Source organism: Meles meles, chromosome 9, assembly GCF_922984935.1.
Source record: "Meles meles chromosome 9, mMelMel3.1 paternal haplotype, whole genome shotgun sequence".
Classification (NCBI taxonomy): Eukaryota; Metazoa; Chordata; class Mammalia; order Carnivora; family Mustelidae; genus Meles; species Meles meles.
In genome coordinates, this window is record NC_060074.1 from 16,758,923 (window position 1) to 16,782,838 (window position 23,916).

At 38.4% G+C, this 23,916-nt stretch overlaps 1 protein-coding gene across 2 annotated transcripts in view; it reads left to right on the plus strand.

Annotated features, from left to right (window-relative positions):
- Window positions 1-23,916, plus strand: part of PARD3B (par-3 family cell polarity regulator beta) — a 1,055,741-nt gene that overhangs the window by 548,518 nt on the left and 483,307 nt on the right. For both annotated transcript variants that reach the window (XM_046019094.1, XM_046019095.1), the window contains exons 5-6: window positions 9,675-9,763; window positions 18,243-18,329. In XM_046019094.1, coding sequence (XP_045875050.1) covers window positions 9,675-9,763; window positions 18,243-18,329 — 176 coding nt within the window. The remainder of the gene's footprint in view (window positions 1-9,674; window positions 9,764-18,242; window positions 18,330-23,916) is intronic.

A 23,916-nucleotide genomic window follows, 5' to 3' on the forward strand; every position in this document is an offset into this window, starting at 1 on the left:
GTATGGCACTAACATGGCTGGAGGAGCAAGACTGTATCTATGTAGAGAGCTCAAGGAGGAAGTGCCCATTCTGTTAAAGGATGTTGAAGGCGGGATAGATGTTTGCCAGAAAAGCAGTGATGGTCTACGCAGCTGGTGTGTCTAGACATTTGTTGAGTATCTAGTCTATGCCAAGCATCGTTCCAGGCTTTGGGGATATATAAGTGAAAAAAACCACTGCCCACTTGGAGCCTACATTTTAGCTATTGATATCTAGACCAATGAGATCTTCTTAATGGGGCAAGAGCTTCCCCCCACACCTCAGGTACTGTACAGTTTTAAGTAGAGAACATTTGTATCTGAGCAGAAACGCATGGTGGCTTCCTTATATGATCTGGTCTCGTTAGTTATAGCTACTTTTGCTGAATCTCCCAACTCTCTATTCTATTGTATCTCTCTATCTAGAGAAGAACAAAACAAAACAAACAAACAAAAAAAAAAAAAAGAAAAGCATACTTTTTTGCTGACTGTGACTCTTGACTACAGCTGTTCTCCGGGGTTCAGACCTGTGCACTTTCCTTAAAGCTGTTTCCACGTGCTGTTAACACCCAAGACGGCACAGCTGGCTCTGCCTTTCCCTGCTGCTTTTCTCGTGCGGTACTATTCCTTCTCCTGCTGTTCTTCATTCTTCCCGTATGTCATGGCCAAGATTGCTTCAAGTGCACCTTACGTTTTCAGAGAAGATCCTTCCCCAATGTTTATTTTCAGCTGGTCTTTATAATACGAGCTAGTGCGATCGCTTTTTCGAAACCAGAGGCTTCCAATAAAGGTGTCATGGAGTGAAATGCAAGAATGACAAAGTGAATGGCAAAATGATTGTGTGGAAAGATAGATGGAGGTCATGGGAGAGATGCAAGTGCGCATGGCAGGGTGAGGGGAGTTGGGGCCTGGATGAGAGGAGAGTAAAATGCTTACGGGATGAGGGCAAGGAAGGATATTTTTTAAAAGTCCTTGAATGTGCCTTATTCATGAATGAAGATGGGTTGTAAGCTTGGTGCTCCCATCTGATCATTATAAAGAATTTTCAACATAGATTTTTGACTTCCTTTATTTTGAAAATCTTTTCGAAAGGTTCTGCTAAACCAAGCATACACATAATGCCCTGTGCTTCTTTTTTCCCCCTTCCTAAAACACATCTTTATGGGCTTGGTCTGTGGATTCAAAATTTTCTGCATCCCATTTTCACAGTGAAGGTTTTCATAGTGAAGACCAGGAGGAAAGCGTGCCTGTGGTAGCAAGAGTGAGGTGCTCGTGCAAATGAAAAATATGCCTTTAACATTGTGTCCTTTTATCTTTATACGCTCTCCCAGCCAAACCTGGAAGTCCTACAGCTTTGCTTAAATGCCCGTGGACATTTACCTGAGTCAAACTTGATTGAAATGTATTTCAGCCAGCAAAGTGAAAACGATTAAGCTAGAAATTTTTTGTAATTGCTGACGTATCCCAACTTTGTCAAATCTTTTTATATTTACCAGCTTTGGGTGACGGTTTGTAGACACAGGTGAGGCCCCAGTACCATCAAACTGTCCCCTTTGGCAGTCCTGTATTCTAAGTATTTGGGAAGATGGTACAGTTTAAGTAGATCAAACAGAAGAGCAGCAGATGTTTACAACACCTTTGAGCCTATGTTTTATGGCGGGAGCGTGATCTCAAGCAGACCCTTGGCGGAGTGTGTGCTGTATTGTTCAATATTGTCACCCTTCCAGCAATAGACGGTGTCACCCTGGGCCTCAGCATTAAGCTCCAGTGGTTTTGAAGTGGTTAATAATATAGAAAAGTAGGGAAAATCAGCTACAAGTGGGTGGGGGCAAGAATCTATTTATAAGTCAAAGTGGTCATTATAAGTATGTGTCAGTGTTGGAAAAAAAATACACGTATTTTCCACTTTTCAGCACTTTTTGAAATGTGTTGAGTGTGAGTAAGAAAGAGTGGACATTAAAATAAGGGTTGCAGAATCCCGTTGTTGAACTTCGGAACTTCCACATTTCTATGAATTTTAAAGCAGTCTTTCACTGAATGTGTTTGCTTGGGAAGCAGCAACCCATTGGTGTTGGGCTTCTGTGGAAAGATCGGAACCGGTGACACGCTGTTCCTCGCATCAATGGTGGTTTTCCTTTGATACCTCAGTGAGATTGGTCAGTGTGTCTCTTCTCAGATCTCACAAATAAAACAGAATCTACTCCCCCGCCGCCATGCTCTTTAAACTCCTACGGGGTTTTAACTCCCTGGTATCAGGCTTAGTCGAGACCACTTTAAAATTCATACTAGAGGGGTGCTTGGGTGGCTCAGTGGGTTAAAGCCTCTGCCTTCAGCTCGGGTCATGACCCCAGGGTCCTGGATCAAGCCCCACATCGGGCTCTCTGTTCAGTGGGGAGCCTGCTTCCCCCTCTCTCTCTGCCTGCTTCTCTGCCTACTTGTGATCTCTGTCTAATAAATAAATAAAATCTTAAAAAAAAATTCCTACTAGAAACACATAAGCAAAATACACACACACACACACACACACACACACACACAGAGCAGGTAAAATGTGTAAAGGGTCTACATTTTTTAAAAAAATATATATTAAAAAAATTTTCATTGTCAAACCTAACTCAGAATACAGGGAAATCATACCAGTGAATTCTAACTGTGCTAATTAACAATAAGAAGGAAAGGAAATACCCAAAAAAGATCATAGAAAAATAACAAGATAATGAGGCATAGATGGGAGGGTTAGGTTTTAAGTGTGCTTTACCTCATGCTGTAGATTTGTTCCTCAAAAGTTATTTAGAATCCGTATGTGAAGGAAGTATAAAATTATATATTTCTGTGAGAATTTGCTTCTCAGGAGAAGCCTTCCAAGAAAGCATTTGTTCAAATGAATAATCACCTCTTAATTGATCTCTTGGAGAATTTTTCTAAGTATGTTTCTTCAGTGGGGGCTTTCCTGCCTTACTAGGTAGTGTACCTTCACTGGGACATTTTAGATGTGGAATGGAAATAGAAATCTTCCTATCTCCATGTTATAGATAATGAAAGGGAGAGCCAGGAAATTAGGCGTCCAGTCACTAGGCAAAGCACTGGGAGAACTTCTATTAGAAACGTTCTCCTTTGTCTTAGACTGGAGCTTAATTTTACTATAGTACCTTAGTTTCCACCCTTTAAAATTTATTTTTATTAAATCCATTAAAATCATGCAATACGTCTTGGACACAGACCAGATGAAGAGAAGATATAGCCAACTCTATGTTGTCCATGGGGTTTAACCTGGGCAGAACGTCATTTGTAACTGTGCAGTCTCTGGAGGACAGTCCACTGGAAGATTGCTGACTTTTAGTGTATTTTATAAAGTCCATAATTATTTCAGTCCAGTCCAGATTTACCCCATGTTTATTCCAGTAACTTACTCTTGGCTTGGCCGTATGTGTGTATGTGTGCACGGACACCTCATAGCCAAGATTTGGGGACTAATTATTTATGATCTAATTAATTGTGTTCTGCCAAAATAACTTTTTGTTTAAAAAATGGAATTATTAGAGCTCAATCTTCAGAGTAATGAAACACTTGATAGATTTTCATAGAAATCATCTTTTAATGTTTCATGATAGGATGTTATTTCTTTATTCTATTTGCATTAAATCTGTAACTGAGAGATATTTCAATGTAAATATAGTTAACATGTTTGCATGCAGACCTAAATCTCAGGAGACATAGATCCTACATAATTTTAGTTTTGTCTTTGACCCTTCGTTTCACCTTGCACATGACAGTAATCATTTTGTTTTGGATATGTCCATGCATAAAATTAAAATAAGAATGCCAAGAAATTATCTAGGATTGTCATGAATATGCATCTAGTTATATATGAAATATTTTGAGATCTTTGAAAGAAAGAAAATATACTCAAGACATTATTAGAGTTTTTATTAATGTCATTGAATGAAAACAGGATCAATAAAATGAATGATAAGGTCAGCATTCACTAAGTCAGTAGCTATGGCCGTGGTACTCAGAAGAGAGCACTGAACCGAAAATCAGGAACCCTGGATTCTGGATTTGTTGCTGTCACAGTAAGTAAAAATGGCTGGGCACCTCATCGTTCTGGGTCTCAGTTTTCTTAGCTATAAAATGAATGGACTGGGTTATCAGTACCATTCTTTCCAGCGCTTAATTAATATTGTTTAGAGTTTCTGAAGATCTTCAGTAGTTACTGTAGGTCAGTGTTTCTCAAAGTGTGGTTCCTTGACTAGAAGCAGCAGAACTTGTTAAAAACGCAAATTCACAGGGCTTACCTAGATCTATTGCATCAGAACCTCAGCCCCAACAATCTGTTGTCACAAGGCTCCAGGTGATTCTGATGTAGGCTAAAATTTGAGGATCTCTGTTAAAATAAAATTGTCCTTATTCTTAAGAAACGTGAAATTTAGCACTTTTCAATCTCCAATTTTCTTGCCAATTTCTAGACATATGGATATACAGTCTAATATATATTTATAAATAAAAATATGAAAAAATATATAAAAAGAATTATGGGCATGTTAAATTGATAGAACTGAAATTTTTTCAAAGACTTTGTTTACTTATTAATTACAGAGAGAGAGGGCAAGAGAGGAAACACAAGCAGGGAGAGTGGGAGACAGAGAAGCAGACCTCCCTCTCAGCAGGGCTCCATCCCAGGGCCCTGGGATCTTGACCTGAACTGAAGGCAGGTGTTTAACAAATGAGCCACCCAGGTGCCCCTAGAACTGAAACCTTCTGAGGTGGTATCTATGCAGCTACGATTTCCCATGGTAAGGCGTTGCCCAAGGCACGGAAAATGTCTGTTAGGTCAAGCTCGAATAACAGTGCTTGACTACCAAAATGCATGATCATTTCATATGTGTGCTTATCAAATACAACTTGTTTTTACTTAGCACAGATATTCTTGTTCTAAAATGTAAAAACAAAGATTCTGAAATTATGCCCAGAATTTTAATTTTAAAATTTACATTATGTTTATGTATGAGCATCAGGCACATAACCTGATGTTCAAGTCTTCTCTGTATAATTTTTCTATTACTCTCGTTCTAAAACTCATGTGCAATTTCGAAAGAAACTTGCAGTTGGCTTTTTAGAATGCAAATATTGTTATAATATGCACCTGAGCTCTGAAACGTCACTCAATTGCCATTAAAATTTTGTGAGCAAGTTGTTTCAAATGTGGCTAGAGAGCGCTGAGGGGGAAAACGTCTAAGCCATATATTTTCACCTATACGTCAAAGACATCTGTTGATAACGGGACAGCTATTTTAGTTCTCATCAGAGAGACGAAAAACAGAGTTGTGAAACTGTTTTTAGTATTGTTTGAGAGCTGCGGTCGGCTCTGGAAAAGCAGTGAGAATTCACGTAGCATTTTCTTTCAAGAAGAAAAGTTTGATCAAGAGCGTTAAATTTCTTTGGAGACGTAGAACTTAATGAGGCTGCACGACATACACGCTCTCCTCACGAACTGGAATATGGAATGACAGCCTAGTGCCAACACCAGGATCCCCCCGGGGACCAGTGCCCTGCCTGGTGCTGTGCCCCTTTCCGCCAGCTTGTGAGCCCTTGAAGTTGTTAGCACTAGTGCTAACTAAATGTAAACACCTTTACTTTCCAGCTGCTGCTAATTGGTTTGGGAATATTTATGTAAGTGTTGATTTTAAGGCTAAAAATAGTGCAGTGATGTTTAAATCCAACTCATTCTGGCTGTCAGAAATGCTCCTATGATCCTGAAAGTGTTGCTAAAAATGTTCACTTTTTAAAAATCGTAGTAATTAAACTTGTCTGTTGTGAGAGCCACATATGATATGTTCCCTTCTCTGATAAAAGAGATAAAGGACGGGGTGCCTGGGTGGCTCAGTGGTTTAAGCCTCTGCCTTCAGCTCAGGTCATGATCTCAGGGTCCTGGGATCGAGCCCCGCATCAGGCTCTCTGCTCAGCGGGGAGCCTTCTTCCCCCTCTCTCTCTGCCTGCCTCTCTGCCTACTTGTGATCTCTGTCTGTCAAATAAATAAATAAAATCTTTAAAAAAAAAAAAAGATAAAGGACAAGCTTCTTCAAGGCCTCTGCCGGCTTGGCCAGACCCCTGCCTCCCGCTGAACTTTACCAGAGAGGAAAAAAATTGTAAATGCGGGCAAACGGAGGAGACAAAAGAAAATTTTGAAGTCGCTCTAGATCCTCCTATTCTAGGCAGGGGATTGCATCTATTTTAACTTGACATGAAACATAGCAATTATAATAGTTTTATTAATACAATTAAGTGTAGAGCTTCCCAAACTTGACTTTTTAAGAGGCAAGTTGGGGAACTTGAAATCACATCATTAATATTTCTCAAGTCTAAAGTTGAAGAAATATCATGCCTATTCCACACCATTTGTTTATACCTCTCGTTCTTCATCGTCAGATTATTTTTATCCCTTTACTTCCCAACTAAAAAGTCAGATTTCACAGATTGTTCTCAAAGTTACTTAAATAAGCTATGGGAGGGGAGAATTCATTTTTAGATATATGTGATTTCGTGACTCTTCACCATGTAATTTAGGGAAGGAAAATCCTAAGCACCCCTAAATTATTACTTGTCAGTTTTTTTGTAATTTTCAGAAAAAGTGAATTTATGGACCCCATCAAGGAAGAAGTTGCTGTTGTTTATAAGTCTGAAAGCCCCACACTGCTCCCGTGTTGTTGAAGTGCTTTTGGCATTGGCCTCGTGTCCTTGCGGAACGCCCTGAGCATCCGTCTGCCTGCCCCATCTCCAGAGAATAGCAAAGAATTCTGTTATTGCAAGAATAGGAATGATTTTGGCAAGTGACACGCACTGCCCATTAGTTGAGATGATAAGCTCTAGTTTATCACAGCCCTTTTTGATAGCTGTGGCGAAGCCAAGACTTTTCAATGCTCCTTTTAAAATAGTGGAACTCTTGTCTTACAGACATCTGTGAATGTGTGTGTGTTCTCTCTTAAGTCTGTGGTTATTGACATGATTGCTATAAAGCCGTAGTCAGTTCAGAATTACCCTTAAGCAGAGTATCATGTTGCAATTGGCCCAATATTGCTTTCGAATATTCTAATTGATATTTCCATATACTTAGAGCATTAAGTATGTTGTTGACATAAATAGAACCTTTACTTAGCACCTAACTGGAACTAGAAAAAAAGTTATTTTAACCTTGTAGAATGTTGATTTGAACCAGAAAGTGTGCTCTTTTCTTATCTTCGTAAGCGATCAACAAGAAAATTCCACTTGGAGTAGGAAGCAAAGAGGCAAAAATAGTTAACGTTTTATAACATTATCCCAGTTTTTTCTTTGACATTCTGAGGATGTATGTCCATGAAGAATTACAGAACCAGAAAGAGGATTTATTTCAACTGATAGCCACTGTTAAAGGTTCATGGATGTAAAACCTTTATATTGTTAGCATGCTAATACTCTCTATATTGACGTCCGATTCGGTGTGATTCTTACCAAAATCCAGCTGCCTTTTTTTTTTCTTGCAGAACTTGATGTTCCGATTCTAAAAATTGTATGAAAATTCAAGGGACTCAGAAGGGCCAAAACAAACTTGGAAAAGAACAAATGTGGGGTGGGGCGCCTGGGTGGCTCAGTGGTTTAAGCCGCTGCCTTCGGCTCAGGTCATGATCTCAGGGTCCTGGGATCGAGTCCCGCATCGGGCTCTCTGCTCCGCGGGGAGCCTGCTTCCCTCTCATTCTCTCTCTGCCTGCCTCTCTGCCTACTTGTGATCTCTCTCTGTCAAATAAATAAATAAAATCTTAAAAAAAAAAAAAGAACAAATGTGGGGAATTCTCACTTCTGATTTCAAAACTCAGTACAAAACTAAGTACTCAAGACTGTAGTACTGGCCTACGGGTATATATGTAGATCAGTGGAATACAGTTGAGAGTCCAGAGATGAGAGACATGACTGGGGCTTTAAGACCCATGATTTTTTTTTTTTTCTCGCTGACCTCTTGAGATGTTGACACCTCATGAGAGATTCTACCCCAGAACTCCCCATCTAAGCCACTTCTAAATATTTGACTGACAGAAGCTCTGAGAGACAATAGGGTTTTTTAATCCATTTAATTTGGGGGTAATTTATTACATGGCATTAGGAAACTAATACAATGCCATTCTGCTCATGCATTCATTAACATCCCCTAAATGAGTCCCGTGTGTTGGGTACTTAAGAGAGTACTAGACATGCCGTTAGGCTTCATAGAACTCCCTCTCATGGTAAGAGAGTCGGGGAAGAAGGTGCAAATGTTCTGACATGTGCAGTAGTCACGAGTTCAAGCATTTTATTAAATTATCTACCGAAGTATGTTTGTAAGCTGCCCAGCCCGGTGTCTTTTCTCTGTAAGCATAGATCAGGTCCTTCATAGTAGTATGGATGTTTGAAAGCTTTCAAAGATTTGGTGCCTTAAACTAAAACATATTTCTTGAATTTCTAGATTTTCTTCACTTTCTTTATCCCTCTGAAAGGGTGAAAAAAAAATTTTTTTTTAAAGAAGAAATCTAGTGTAAAACAAGTCCCTCACAAAACCCAGAGCCCCTATGCGAAATGTTGCTACTCCATCTAAAAGTGAAATACATCTTTTTAATCATTTCACACTGATAAACTGCTTGAATTGTCTGTCTCCCTGCCTTGTTTGCTTCAAGATATTAGCCTAGTTCCTTTACGCCCAACCTCTTAACTGATATATTGTCTTTTTGTTGTTGTTGCAAGGAAGCTTCCCGATCCGTGAATGCTCTGTTTACAGGTGTGGTGGTTGACAATGGGTCCTTCTCCGTGTGGTTTGTTGGCTCGGGGAAACCTGAGTCCGTGAGTAACACGGTTTATGACTTTGCTTCTCAAGAGTGGTATATCTTCAGAACCCCTCTGTTCAAGAGCAGTTCCAAAGCTTAACAGAAATCTAATGCCTTACAAATGAGATTCAAAATCAAGCTCGCTTTTTAGAATCCATTCCATGTAACATCCAACTCAGTGTGGCCACTGTCCTAGAGCGCTTGCCTCCTCTGGCCCTCTTAGTTCTCTGGGGTGGAAGAGTGTTTGCCGTTTTAGGAATTAAATGGTTAATTTCCGTTTCCTTCTGCTGAAGATCATTCTCAGAATGAGAGTCTCGTGACAGAGTAAGAACTCCAGATTTCTTTTCCCGCCACAGTCCTGTTACATTTCTGACAGAAGTGACCTTGCCGGGCAACTTTTTTTTCATGAATTTTTTTCTTTATATTTTTAGTGTCACCAGGGGGTACAGGCAAGTACAGTACATTAAAGCTAATACATCACCACCTGTCAGTGGCACCTTCCCTTTGGTACCCCCTCTCCTTGCTGATTTAAAACACTCCGTCCCAAAAGCTTATGGTTGAGTAGCAGGAAGCTAAATGATGTATTCCAAAGCTCTTAACATATTGCCTTGTGTAAATGGCCCATTTGAGTATTTCAGAAACCAAACAGGAGAGAAGAGAACATTGAAAGCACTGAAAAGATTAACACCTGTTTCCAGTCTTCAAAAAAATCGGAGCATGCTATATATATTGAGAGTAAAAGCACTTGCTGTCTCACGTTGAGACATTTTATTCATATTTTCAGTTCGACATGTGTAGCATCCACATGCTTATGGGTTTGTTTGACTACAGGATTCCACCCAGAACTTAGAAGATGGAGAAGTTATGAATGGTGTACAGACCGAACCACTGACATCGCTGAAACCCAAGGATGCACTGAGGTATTCTCTTTATGTGAATAAGACTATTTTAGTTATTACAGGATAATGTTTCTCTAACAGTTTGTAGTTTTTATTTTATAGGGAAGGTCAGGATAGGTAGTAGAGTGGAGTGAAACCTGTCCCAATTCTAAAATTAATTAGTCACTCTTTTATTTTCTTTTTTGATGGAAGAACTTCCTGACAAACATATATAAATGAGCCTCCAAGTCTTTCAACTCTTCAGCAACCTGGATTCCTTAATTGCTTTTTTCCTCTTTGAACAACAGTTTAAAGTGAATTTTTGGAGTTCATTGTGGTTGAGTGCTCTACTTTGACATTAGCTCTTTGAATATTGTTCTGTATTCTGTTTTAACCATCTTGTAATATTTTACTCAATGTATATAAAATGAATCCAGTCTATCACCTAGGATTTTTCATGCTTTTAATGTAAGTAACTCATTATATGAAGTCATTTGCTCTCATTTTATCCAGTACTTTCTTTGTTCTGCACTAATTTCCAGTTCTGCCTTAGCTTACCACACAGGTTCCGTTCCTAGTTTTGCTGCTTCCTAGTTCTATAAGTGTAGGCAAGTTATTCATGTCCCTTTGCCTTAGTTTCTGATATGTAAAACAGAAACAATGTTAAACCCTTCTTCAGAAGGTTGATATGAAGATTAAATGAATTCATGCGTGTAAAACACTTCCAACAGTGCCTGGGCCAGAGTGAGCCATGGGGGTAGTTGCTGTCATTGGCCACCACTGTATTGTGTTCATCAAGATGACGGTGATGGTCATGGTCATGGTCATGGTGATGATACTACCACCACCACCACCACTCTTTCCCATCATTTTTTGTAAGTTGCTTTGAATTTTGTGCTAGGAAAGTAATTCCATGTTTAATGGATGGTTGTCTTCAGCACTCAGAGGTGATAATTCCAAGGTTGAGAGCCATTCATTCATTCATTTACTCAACATATTCATTTCATTCAGTCCAATTACTAACAGTGGCCAAGCATTTTGCATGGAATTAGCTTTAAAAAAAAAAAATATGTGATCATTCTTTATCACACTGATTTACTGTGTGGGCTTCCCTCACACTATTTATAGCCACATGCCATAGGTGCTCTATTTAGATTCTATTGCTTTGATGAATGAGATACACAATATTAAAAATTTGGTAGAGAAAATCTCTTGGGCACTATCTTTTTAGAAGCTTGACAAGATTGTTTTTGGAGGCGGGCATAATGAATGTAATACTCTTCTGTTTGCCTTTAATTTCATTTTTTTCAGTGTTAGCTTTTGGAAAAGTTTGTAATCATCTTGGCTAAATGTTATGTGGATAGATGTCGTTGAGTGTGAACCATTGTTTGATTTATGCCTACATGAACTAATTAACTAAACTCTCTCGAGGTACAAAGAATTGAGAGGAATGGAGTATAGGAATTTAAAAAATTCTTTAATTAAAATATATGTGTGTGTATGCACAGTTTTTGCAAGAGTTTTATCACCACATTTAATAGGCTGATGAATTGTAATTCAAAGCAATTAAGTAACTTGTAGAGACCCAATCTCTATTCATTACTCTTGTCTCCAAAGCCTTCAACGCCAGTGTTATCTGTTGTATACACCTTCCCTTATTCCTTGGTGTTTTATTTTATGCTAAGGAACTTCATGTGGTGAGCACCAGTTTGTAGAAATCAGCGAAATCAGGTTGAGGCCAAGTTCAGAAAGCAGAGTAAGTGCAGACTCCCAGCACCTGCAGGCTCTTGGGTATGGAGAGGATGAGAAGGATCTTAACAGGATGGCATGCACAGCTAGCAGCAGGAAGCTTGGAGATTACAATTCCAGGAAAAGACTTGGGTTCTAGCTGGCACAGGGTGATGAAGAAACAAAGGAAGAACAATTAGGAAGCCACTTAGAGCTGAGTTATTTGGTCCTCATTCTCCTAGGGCAAGGAGGGCATGTTATCCCACAGAGCTTGGCCCAAGAATAGAGCTTTGGGTTCACTTTGATGTAGGTGGCATAAAAGCTCAGCAGATTATTTCCAGAGTCCATCTCAAAATATTTTGCACCTATTTCTGTATTTTAAACCCCACAGTCATTGCTTAAGCTTTTATTACCTCTTAGACGATTGTAGCAACCTACTGTCTCTTCTCTTGAATACCGGCCTCTTTATCCTAATTGATCTCCTGTATCACTCACTGCTAGGTAAAATTTCTTAAACCACAGCATTCAACAAACCATTCCTACATTCTAATTGAATTTTGTTAAATCCTGGGTTTGAACCCACCTATGTAATCTTAGACTAGTCTATTATTTAACCTCTTTAATTTTTTTAATATGGAAAATGGGTATCATCACACAGATTATTGTGAAGATTAAATGAGATTTATCACAGGCAGTTGCACTCAGCACAATACCAAATGAATGGCTGGATAAATGTTAGGTGCTACCGCAGTTGTGATTAGCACACATACCGCGGTTTATGGTGACTGTCATTCTCCCATAGAAGACTGTGAATCCTCCACGGGATTCCTGACTCGTCATACAGGTCTTGGAATACACTTGTTCCAAGTATGCATATTTGTTCAGTGAATGGTTAAAACACATTGCTCCATAAATCATAAGCATCTCTATTAGCTGCTTACCCAGTATTAACACAATTTTATTTAAAGAAAAATAACCATAGGAGGGGGTTCTCCAAATAGTCTTATAATATGTGTCTCCTATGAAGCACTACTCAATTTACCTCGATCTTAAGATAATGAAGCAAGAGATTTCTACTGGGTGGTTTTTGTTTTGTTTGGTTTGGTTTAACTACATTTTAAGCTTCCCTCCCTCCCTTCCTTCCTTCCTTCTTGAAGGGGAGGCAAAGAGAGGGTAGAGGAAAAGAGATAATCTTAAGCAGGCTCCACTCCGAGCATGGAGCCCCATGAGGAGCTTGATCTCACAACCCTCACAACCTGGGACCATGACTTAAGCTGAAATTAAGAGTTGGACGCTTAAGTGAGCCACCCAGGTGCTGTAAAGCTTCTATTTCAACAGCAAGCGATACGTGCAAAAGACCTTCACGTCATCCCTAAGTTCAACTTCATTCCTGACCTCAACCTATTCCTTGACACATTTCCAAATTACCCAACTCCAGACTTACCTCTTCTCTGATGCTTATAACGGCCATCAAGTTTTATTCTTTTTTGCCTCTTATATCCATTCATTTGACAAACTATTGGTAGAGTCCATGTCAAAAAAAAAAAAAAATCCCTTAAACTTTCCCCCAGGTATTCATGCTTTACTTCTGTGATGCTCAAGCCCTATTACCTCTCCAATTATTGCAATAATTTACTAATTCCTGTCTCAGGGACCAATCTCCATCTTGTCTTACTCTTTTCTAATCGATCCCACATATCACTGCCAGATAAATATTTCTAAACCACAGCATTTATCAGCCTCCTCCTTAGTGCCAACACCTTTAATGACTCCATTTTCTACGAAACTAAATGTGTTTTTTTCCCCCCTGTGTGGATTTTGACATATTACTCTGAGATTTGATCTCAAGCTGATGGTTCAACCTTCTCTTCTCAATACCTCCCTGTCTCTCCCTTCCTTTCTCCCCGCTCACTAGCCTCTTTCTCTAATATCACAGCCAGTCTGTGTGCTCACAAACCATCCTGCTTCAGTGTCTCCGTGCAGACTGTGTTCTTTCCTCCCCATGTCCCCACTGTCCCCTCACCTACTTTTTCTGATTAGGAATCTATTTGCCCTTTTCACTTCCATCTAAACTCCTCCTCCAGGAAGTTTCCTGATCCCAGCTTCCCTTCCTGATCCTGTACTAATTTCTTCTGAGCCTCACCAGGAAGTGCCTCTACTTTGAAACTCATGCAAAAGTAGCTTAAAACTCCTGCTCTACAATACAATAAATTCCAATGTGAATCCTGACTCTACCTTGTAGAAGTGGTGTGAGGTTTGGCAAATTATTTTCCTTTCTAGGCATCAGTTTACGTATCTGTAAAATGGGTCTGATATGTTTTACTTTATATACTTCTGGTAAGAGTACATGGTATATTGTTAGAAGGCCATTAACACAGTGTGTCCCAAATCATAGTTTATAATCATTGAAAATACACTACGATTACTATCATTCCATTGCTTTGTGTAATTCTCTGTTACCTGTCTTATCCTGCCCCCCGAGACTGTGAACTCCTCAGATGTTGGCCTCTATGTTTTCCTTATAGAACTACATCATTGAAACGACTCAATTAATGTACATTGAATTCAGGTACATTGAATGAATCCCACCACCAACAGATTTTTTGTTAGGCTTTTACTTAGTATATTTGCATCAACAAGACCTCATGATCAAGCATACTTGCCTGCCATCAACATACTCTTCTGGGAGGTCTCTCGACGGTCCCTCTCTCACACTGTTCTGTATGCATATGACGAACCTGTGCATTAGTGCCTGAAGACCCCTGCCAAAACCTCTGTCCACTTATTATCCATCATCGTCTTTGTGGCAGCAGTCTAATCATGAAGAAAACATGTTCCTCATCCCTACAGTACTTGAGGATATTTTAAAAATCTCACTGAGGAAATCAGTTGAGAAAAAAGCGGAAAGTTTGAGATAATTTCCTTTTAATCCTAACTCTTTCCCTCAAAAAAATTCTAATAATCATCCTAATAGCTGATGGTGATGATGATGACTGAACCTCTTGTACACACCAGATGCTATGTGTATGAGGTACCTGTTATATCCTCTAGTTGTTTTTTTTTTTTAAGATTTTATTTATTTATTTGACAGACAGAGATCACAAGTAGGCAGAGAGGCAGGCAGGGAGAGAGGAGGAAGCAGGCTCCCCGTTGAGCAGAGAGCCCGATGTGGGGCTCGATCCCAGAACCCTGGGATCATGACCCGAGCCGAAGGCAGAGGCTTTAACCCACTGAGCCACCCAGGCGCCCCCCTCTAGTTGTTTTTAAACCAACAGTTCTATTAGGAATTTATTTTAATTTCCCCTTTGTCCAAATAAGGAAACTAATACTTCTGGTCTTTGTTTCAATGATTTACTCAGATATCTGACTCAAAGCCACCGCTAAGATACACTGCTAATTTTGTAACTTAATCATGATTTTCTTCTGGAACAAAAGACACCCCCCACCCAGCTTGCCCTGAGTCCTCTGTCCCTTACCCTACATGAGTAGCCTGTGACTTTAAACTGTGAGTTTAATAATCTCAACATGAAGAATGCTGTCCGTTTGCCCATGTGAAGAATTGTACCTGCTGCCGTGTGCAGCTCATGTCTTCTGTCCCTCAGGCTTCATGTGTTTCTTCTGGATGGAGCCAAATGAAGACTTTGGCCATGGAGTTCCTGCAGAGCAGCTATTTAGGACAGGCTCACTTTTAACCTTTTATTCTGTACCTTCACCCCAAGTTTTGTCCTAAAATCTCAGATAGATAGCAGCTGGTCCCAGGAATTATTTGAATCAGTGTTTTCAATTGGATCTTAGGACATTTAGCTTGATCTAATGTTGGATCTAATGTTCTGTGACTGTCCGCTTTGGTTTTCATTCTCTAAAGTCAGCTGTTTCGATATTCGTGACACTTTCAGCTTTTCTTTATGTACTTGAAGTATTTTCCCCTTTACGCCGCATTTCACTTTTTTGTCTGTTTTTCACAAGTAGCTGCCGATCCCTTTTTCTTTCCACTGCCAAAATATTCTCTCCACCTCATTCTCTAAATTTTCCATTCCCAGTCGGCCTCCAGAAAATAAATTATTGTGTACATAACTTGCTCACTGGTTTCTGAAACTTACTCTGCACTTGGACTAAACAAATGGCATTGATAGTGTATTTGCACATCTTAGTAAAATCTTACTTTATGAGATAATTGTGTCTAGCCCTACTTGCTGTGTTTGTCTTTCATTAAGGGTATATATACAGAGATTTCTACAGAATTCCATCAGGTATATGGAACGCAAAGATCCCCCCCTTTTAAAATAAGTAAAAATATATGGTCTCTGAGGCTTCCTTTTTCAAAAGCTTTTATTTCCATCTTAAAATAATGGATAACATTTTATAAAGAGCATGGTAAAACACAACCTGTATAAAATTTGTAATATTTGTCTATATTAAGTAGATTTAATTACAATCTACAAAATCAACAATCTTTCATGCTTTTTTTCTGGGATAACATTTTTATGATAGTCATTTAGGATTTGTCACATGTCTTTCTAGCCAAAGAATTGTGATTGCCATATACCTAGATAGAATAGTTTATTCTGAGGTCTCAAAAAAGAGAATCTTATGAAGTATAAATGAACATTTGCATCCCCAAGAATCGGTATAGTGTTTTAAAACAAGATTGATTGCTTTAACAAATTATAAGATTTACTTTATTAAGTGAATGTAAAAATAAAAGATTGATAGTTCCTGAAGAGTATGTATCAGCATAATACATAGAATTTATTATGTTTTACAGGAAAAGTTTTGAGTTGGGTAAAGAAATATTTGCAAAAGAGACCAAAAAAAAAAAACAACCCCACAAACCCAGAAACAAAAACATAAATCCATCCTAAAAATTATTAAGCTGAAATCTTGAACTCTATACTAAACACACTTATATTCTAAAAGCCTCTCTATAGTACATATGAGTGCTGTCTCTCAGCTCGTGGACGTTTAATACACTTATTGGGAAAGATTTGTGTTACGTTCTAAGTGTAAAACAAAAATACATTGTAAAGCTAGAGATAATAAAGTTTTAGTGATTAAACAAGATTTTCATCTTTGTTTTTAGAAGTCTTTAAAACAATACCATAACCCTGAAATGTTAATTCTCTGGGTTTAGTCTTTCTCAAATACCTATGAATATACTATAAATCTATTATTATGTAAAAATTATTGCTTTGTGGTCCATTAAGAGCTATGCAACTTTCTCTGCCCATCAGCCAGTTTATATTTAGGATGTATAGTACATACCTATATATAGTATTTCATATATATATATATATATATATACACACACACACTTATATATTTATATATATATTCATATAATATCTGTATTCTCACACAGAAAGTATCAGGAAGAATCTATTTTATCCCATGATATTATCACTCTAAGATTTGTTTTGTTTCTAACTTTTACCCCAGGCTTTTGATATAACCTGCTTGACTGAACAAGTTTTAAATATATCAGCAATATCTAAGCAAAACTCATTTGAAATTTATTATCAGATTTGAAATTCTATCATACTCCACGAATGTTAGAAACTGACATGCTCTTTTTTATAGTTCTTAATGATAATAAGTTTGCAATGAAAGCACATTAAAAATAAGACTAGTCCACTGATGGGAATATATTTAATGTATTTATGTTAGATGGCTGATAATTCAGGGAGTGCTACATGCAGAGTGAATTTATCAGGCATTTTGCTTTCTTATGCTGTTTTCAACTTTCTAGCAAGGAGCCAAAATTTCACCATTTTCAATTTGGAACAGAAAAGCATTTGTAGCAGCTGTAGCTCTTAATTTGACATCTAGTTTCAGGTCATTTTCATGTAAATAGGAAACAATAGAGACCTGCTTACAATTTCCATAACAGGGATGCTTGCTTCAACTTTATCATTTTTCCTCTGGCAATTTTATTTTCTCTCTGTGGGATTAAAGGAGCCAATAATTGTTCACGGTTATTATTTTTCATCTTTATAAAAACTTGTTAGTTCCACTCTTTATTACTCAAAGTTTCCCAGTATCTTGTATATTTCAGTCATACACACTATCCATTAATGTTTCTAGCTCATCCTTTCCTTAATCTGGAGTAGGTTAGGCAGGTCAGGCTTTCTATTTCTTTCTGTAATACATTTTCTCCAGGCTTTACAACTTCCTTTTCTACCTCTAAAAAAAATAGGAGGTGAAAATTTAGAATTGTTCCATTGACTACAACTGATGCCTTATTGAAAGGCAAGTCTGAGTTCTGATTTATAATGCTCCGAACAAGCCCATATGTGTTACTAACTGGGGCTTCACTGTTGTAAAATGTAATTCTGTGCTTTTTCTAATAAATATATTTTTTATTTCAATTTTCCTGTTCTGGGAGGGAAGCCTACTTTATGCTCAAGCATAGATAAGCTTTAGTTCCATGTATTTTATCATCTGCACAGTAATCGTCGAGTATGTCTCAATGGGGAGAAATTTCATTTTTGTGTATATCCTTTTAAATATGTTGATTTATGCAGGTTAAGTTAAGTAGAAAGTTATTTTTGTGGTCATTATTTCCATTTGTTTCCCTTCTACAGAAAAAAAAAAAAATCAGTCTTTTAAACATTTTATTTCCTGGATCTTGTGAACATACCAGCAAATCATGTACTCAATTGACTTCATCTCTGCCGTTGAATTTACAGTAGTTGATATAATCTTAGGGTTTTTTTTTTTCTTTTTTAAATGTGCTGCTTTCCTTTTTTTTTTTTAAGTAGAGACTTATCTGTGCTCTTACTTGTTTCTGCCCCAGCGATATGACAAGAACAGTGGAGATTTCTGGGGAAGGAGGCCCCTTGGGAATACACGTGGTGCCCTTCTTTTCATCTCTGAGTGGAAGGTAAGATGTTTTCTTTACATCAGAAGCTCATGCTAATGAAAAACTTGACATCAGCTCATTTTCCCAAACATGATTCAGAAGAGGATTAAATGTGTATCTCTGTTTTTCAGACAGACACCTCAATATATACTTCTGTTGGCCACTTAAGTGTTAGAAACAAAGTCATTTACTTCTAAGATACAGTGGAAAAGCAACAGTATCAATTACCATTTCCACATTTGCAGTTTATTATGCAGTATTTTCTTTTTTTAAACAAATATTAATTTATTCATTTATTGGAAAGAGACAGAGAACAGGCATGAGGAGGGCAAGTAGGAGAAGGAGAAGAAAGAAATAGACTCCCCATTGAGTGTAGAGCCAGACATAGGCCTCGATCTCACGACCCTGAGATCATGAGCTGAGCCAAAATCAAGAGCTGGATGCTTAACTGACTGAGCCACCCAGGCACCCCTGAAGTATTTTCTTAAAGTGTTCTTGTCAGTGACATGTAATAAACACAATCCTTAAGAAGGTTTTAACATACTGTTAGACAAATATTACAACTGAATTTTTTTTATTTCAATTTTATTTATTTTTGACTTTTTTATAAACATATAATATATTTTTATCCCCAGGGGTACAGGTCTGTGAATCGCCAGGTTTACACACTTCACAGCACTCACCATAGCACATACCCTCCCCAATGTCCATAACCCCACCCCCGTCTCCCGACCCCCCTCCTCCCAGCAACCCTCAGTTTGTTTTGTGAGATTAAGAGTCACTTACAGTTTGTCCCCCTCCCGATCCATCTTGTTTCATTTATTCTTTTCCTACCCTCCAAACCCCCCATGTTGCATCTCCACATCCTCATATCAGGAAGAGCATATGATAGTTGTCTTACTCCGATTGACTTATTTCACTAAGCATGATACCCTCTAGTTCCATCCACGTCGTCACAAATGGCAAGATTTCATTTCTTTTGATGGCTGCATAGTATTCCATTGTTACAACTGAATTTTTTAATGTTCCAAAATACACTTCAAAAAGTGAAGGTGGTCATCCAAATTGATATTTCCTGATTCTGTTGAGGTATATAGAGCTCAGGGTAATAAATATTCTAGCACTGTAAGTAGCTATATCAGAAGCTGTATATTTTCATGATTTTAACTATAATAGTAGGGTACTATTGTGCTTTTTTCGTCTCAAATAAAATGTAATCAATTAAAAACAGTATACTACCTCCTTCTGAAATTTTAAAAACATTTAATTGCTAAATCCACAGTGGCAAATGGTAATTTAGATGTCAGCATTTCTTGAAATTCATGTCCACCTAACTGGATATAAAAGCTGTTTTACTGTTGAAAATTGAAGTGTGTGCCTGAGAGTTAATATTAGTGCTATTACAGCAACTTTACAAAACTAGTATTAGATGTTGTGTCAATGTTCAATATGGGTGCCTTTAGCACTAGACTGATACTGACAAGAACTATCTTAAAAGAAAGGACTTTCCTTACTGAGTTCCTACAAGTAAAAAGCAATGATACGATTTTAATTAATATGCAAAATTGATTTTTCTTATATTAAATGCATCCCTGAAAATTTCAGGCAGAATGCCTTATTTTAGCTTAAGAGAGCAAAGTCCAGGAAAGACCATTAATTTTTTTTTTTCAAGGTCATACGAAATTCAGATCCAATCCCCCTTACCCCATTGCTCTTTCTAGAGCAAAAATTTCCCAAAGGTTATATAGTATTAATTTAGTGGTTCAGAATATTTATTCAATTCAGTCTGCCACATAGCAGGAAGAGCAGATTTAGTCATGATATTTTGGTTGGCGTCATTTTCAGCAGGTAGCCATCTGCTACCTGTAATTGCAAAGTCATCACCTTTTTTTGCAAATAACATCTGATGCCAACCAAGCTCTTGCTGGAATGAATGTTCTCTAAAAAGAAATGAACTGAAAAGCCAGCGGCTCTTATTGTTTCATTTCCTGTATGTGTTAATAAGCGTGTTTATAAATGTTACGGGTTATGGCACAGGACAAGCTGAGGTGGTTTTTGATAGACAGGAAGAGTATTTACCCAGTTGTCATGAGAAATTCTAATCGCTTTTGGCAGAAGTGTGCTGATAGAGCTTTGTGAAATACCAGAGCGGTTAAATTACCAGGCCCTTTAGTTTAATGAAGCCGGAATAGAACACAAGATCATCCCAATTTCCAAAACATGAAGAAATGTACAATGTGACAGTCACCATACTTCATTTTCAATAGTTCAGAAAACAAGTTGACCCTGTAGACCAGAAATCACCTTCTCTTACATCAGATGAGGGAAATACACTAAAATGTATTGATTTCTTCCCTTCTCCTTCCTGGTTCTGACTTCTAGCCTAAGCCTTGAAGAATAGAAAAAAAAGTTACACTTGGATTCAGAACAGTTGGATTTGAATCTCAGTGTTCTCTTTGATAACTTTAAACAAGTCCCCTAAACTTGCCTCTTGTGAATACCTACTTCACATCAAGGTTGTATGTATTAAATGAGATTAAAAATGTGAAAACTCCTTGTAAAGCGCACAACACACGAATGTATAAATTATCAGTATTATTAATATTTCGGCTAAAACAAAAAAGCCTGGTTCAGAAGTGAACTTTTATAAGTTCATGGTTAACTGTTCAGTAACTTGATGAAATAGTTGTATAATTTTTTTTTGCTCTCCATTAGTATTATAGAAAGGAAATTTAATTAAAAAACATAAAAATAATATGGAAGTGGAGACATGAGCCAATAAAAGTTAAGAAGTAATGAGTACAGGCTGAAACAGCACACTTAACTCAACCCACGTGTTTCGATGCAACTGAGTATAGAGCGTGTCAGACAAGTGTCTGACTTCATAACGCCATATGGTTTCAGTGTGTGAGCTCGGGGGCTGGGGGCTGGTGAGTTAAGGTCATAGTGGTAGACTTAGTTCTTAATTTCCTTCCATTTATTGGTTTGTGTCATTATTTTAAATTAGAATTTACATTTAATTCTTTACTAAGACTACTGTAATTGACTTTCCTCCAATTTCTATATATATGTGTATGTATATATATATATATATATATATTTCAGAAAAATACTGCCACACCTGTTGTTGAATAGGAACTGTAATCTCAGTTAGAACACCCTGAGTACAATATTGTGGCTGCTGTACCAGATAAGGCTTCAGTGGATTCATTAGGCACGACAGCATCGAGTGTTAAATGCCATCTCTATGGAGGCCCCTTGGCATGTACAGTCAGAATCAAAACAAATATACAAAAAACTGAGTTCCTACGAGTAAAAAGCAATTTTATTTCATTGACTTAAAAAAAAAGGTACTTTTATTTTAGAATGAAATCTAATTGTTTTTCCAATAAAGATAGCGTAATATACCTTCGTTTCCTAGTGAAGACAGCTAAATATGACAGAGAAGAAGGAAGGGATGGATGAGGAATGATGTGTAATGTAAGGAGAGGTGATGCTTAGATGAAAATGCGAAGCTGGTAGAGTGGCCAAGGTCTGTGATGCACTGGAAAGAGCAGAAGGGGGCAAGGAGTGGTTGGGTTAGTGCCTACGTGATCATTAGAAGAAAAAGAAGTAATTACCACCCCTCTTATTCTGTAGGGCGGTGGGTTTCAGCCTCCTCTATCGCTGCTCATTAATGCAAATTAACTGGTTCCTCTGAGCCTATAATTCCTCAACAGCATTAATCTTTAACTCCTGAGAGCCTTGGTCCCAGACGAGACCACGACCACAGCCCACCAGTTTGGGGCAGAGAGGAAAAGGAGAGATTCTTTTCTGAGCCTTCTCGTACTGGTCTGGATGAAATCGAACTGGAAGGAATCCGTCCCTTCTATGGAATAGAGAAGGCAGGCGTGGTTTGTTGCCAGGGACCAAACTAATAAAATCAGTCAGTTTTACATTTTACCAAAATTACCTCTGACACATGGGTTTTACAGTTGAGCTTATTCTGTCAATAAATTTTTCATGGAAAGTTAGGTTATTTAGATCAGTGAGGTTCACATAGCATACTCCAGCTGTAATATGCCAGCGAAATTGCAACCCAGTGGCCTGAAAGAATTAATTCATCTCCCAAAATGTGAAATTAAATCCTAGGGAGTAACATTACATGACTGATGATGTACTGAATTAAATTAAAGGAAGACTTGAATGCTTGTTAAAAAAATATCGCTTACATAAACTAGTTTATAACCACATGTGAGCCTCCTAATGGATCATGTTATTGTGAATCCACCATAACAAAAAAATCCAAAATGTGAACTATTCGAGAGTTGTTTCATTTAAGAAAGAAACACTGTTTCATTCTATTCTTCTTTTTCCTCCCCTTCTTTTGCATGTCAAATAGCTAAATTTTTAATATTATATTATGAGATTAAGGTAGGATTAGGATCTCAAAAATATTAATTTGAATCTCAGATCCTTTATCAAATAGTAGCTTTGGCCCCTTTTCTCTTCCACACAGAGTATGTTCAGTTTACTAATCTCTTACAAGAAAGACAGCAGAACACCCCACCCCCCATACATGCCTCTGACCCTGAGCCATCCTTACCACAGGGGGGTGACTCACTCACCCCTGCATCAATGCACTGTACCTGTGGGGGCAGAGACCTGAGGACCATGGCAGGTGCCCCTCTTCTTGCCATCTTCAGATGACAGGAGCTCATTAAGTGAATGGGGAGCCTGGAGGCAGAACCCCTACTGGGTGGCTGCTCCAGACAGGAAGACAGTTTTCTTCTCTACTCTCCTTAGAGACTGTCCTCTCTCCATAACTTATTCCCCCATAAGATGTTCTCATATTGGATGGGAGATTTAATGCAAACGGGCTGCGTGATCACATAGGAAGCCCATATGCAAAGAAGAAAGACAAAGCAGAAAAACAGGAGAATGAGGGACAAGGAGGTGGCTGTTTCTCCCACGCCCAGCAGAGTCCTCTTGGAGGACACATCTGTCTTATTCTGGGGACACAGCAAGCGCCCTGACATGCCACAAGAGGAAGGGAAATCTCTCATCTGAGAACTAGCTAAAACACATACAAGTTTGATTTCTTTTTTTTTTTTAAGGTTTTATTTATTTATTTGACAGAGAGAGATCACAAGTAGGCAGAGAGGCAGGCAGAGAGAGAGAGAGGAAAGCAGGCTCCCCGCTGAGCAGAGAGCCCAATGCGGGACTCAATCCCAGGACCCTGAGATCATGACCTGAGCCGAAGGCAGCGGCTTAACCCACTGAGCCACCCAGGTGCCCACAAGTTTGATTTCTTAAAGTTCTTGGTGTAGATACTACTGAAATGCCACAGAATCACATGCACACACCAGGCATTTCATTATTGCTGTAGCCTTTCTCCTTCCTTTTTTCTCAACTCCTCCCCTCCCGACTCTCAGCGGCAGCCGGGCCGTCCTCTCTGAATTCTGAGTCTTACTGGTTGAAATTGCAGATGAGTCTTCCCAGTCCCTGCCCCCTCCCCCACCGGGCCATTACATCTCTGTCTCCCTCAGAAGCCGTGAGCGTTGGGTGTGCTGCTCCTGTGTGATTACATGAAGTCCAGCAACTGGTGTTCAGGGCCCCTCTGTGCGGC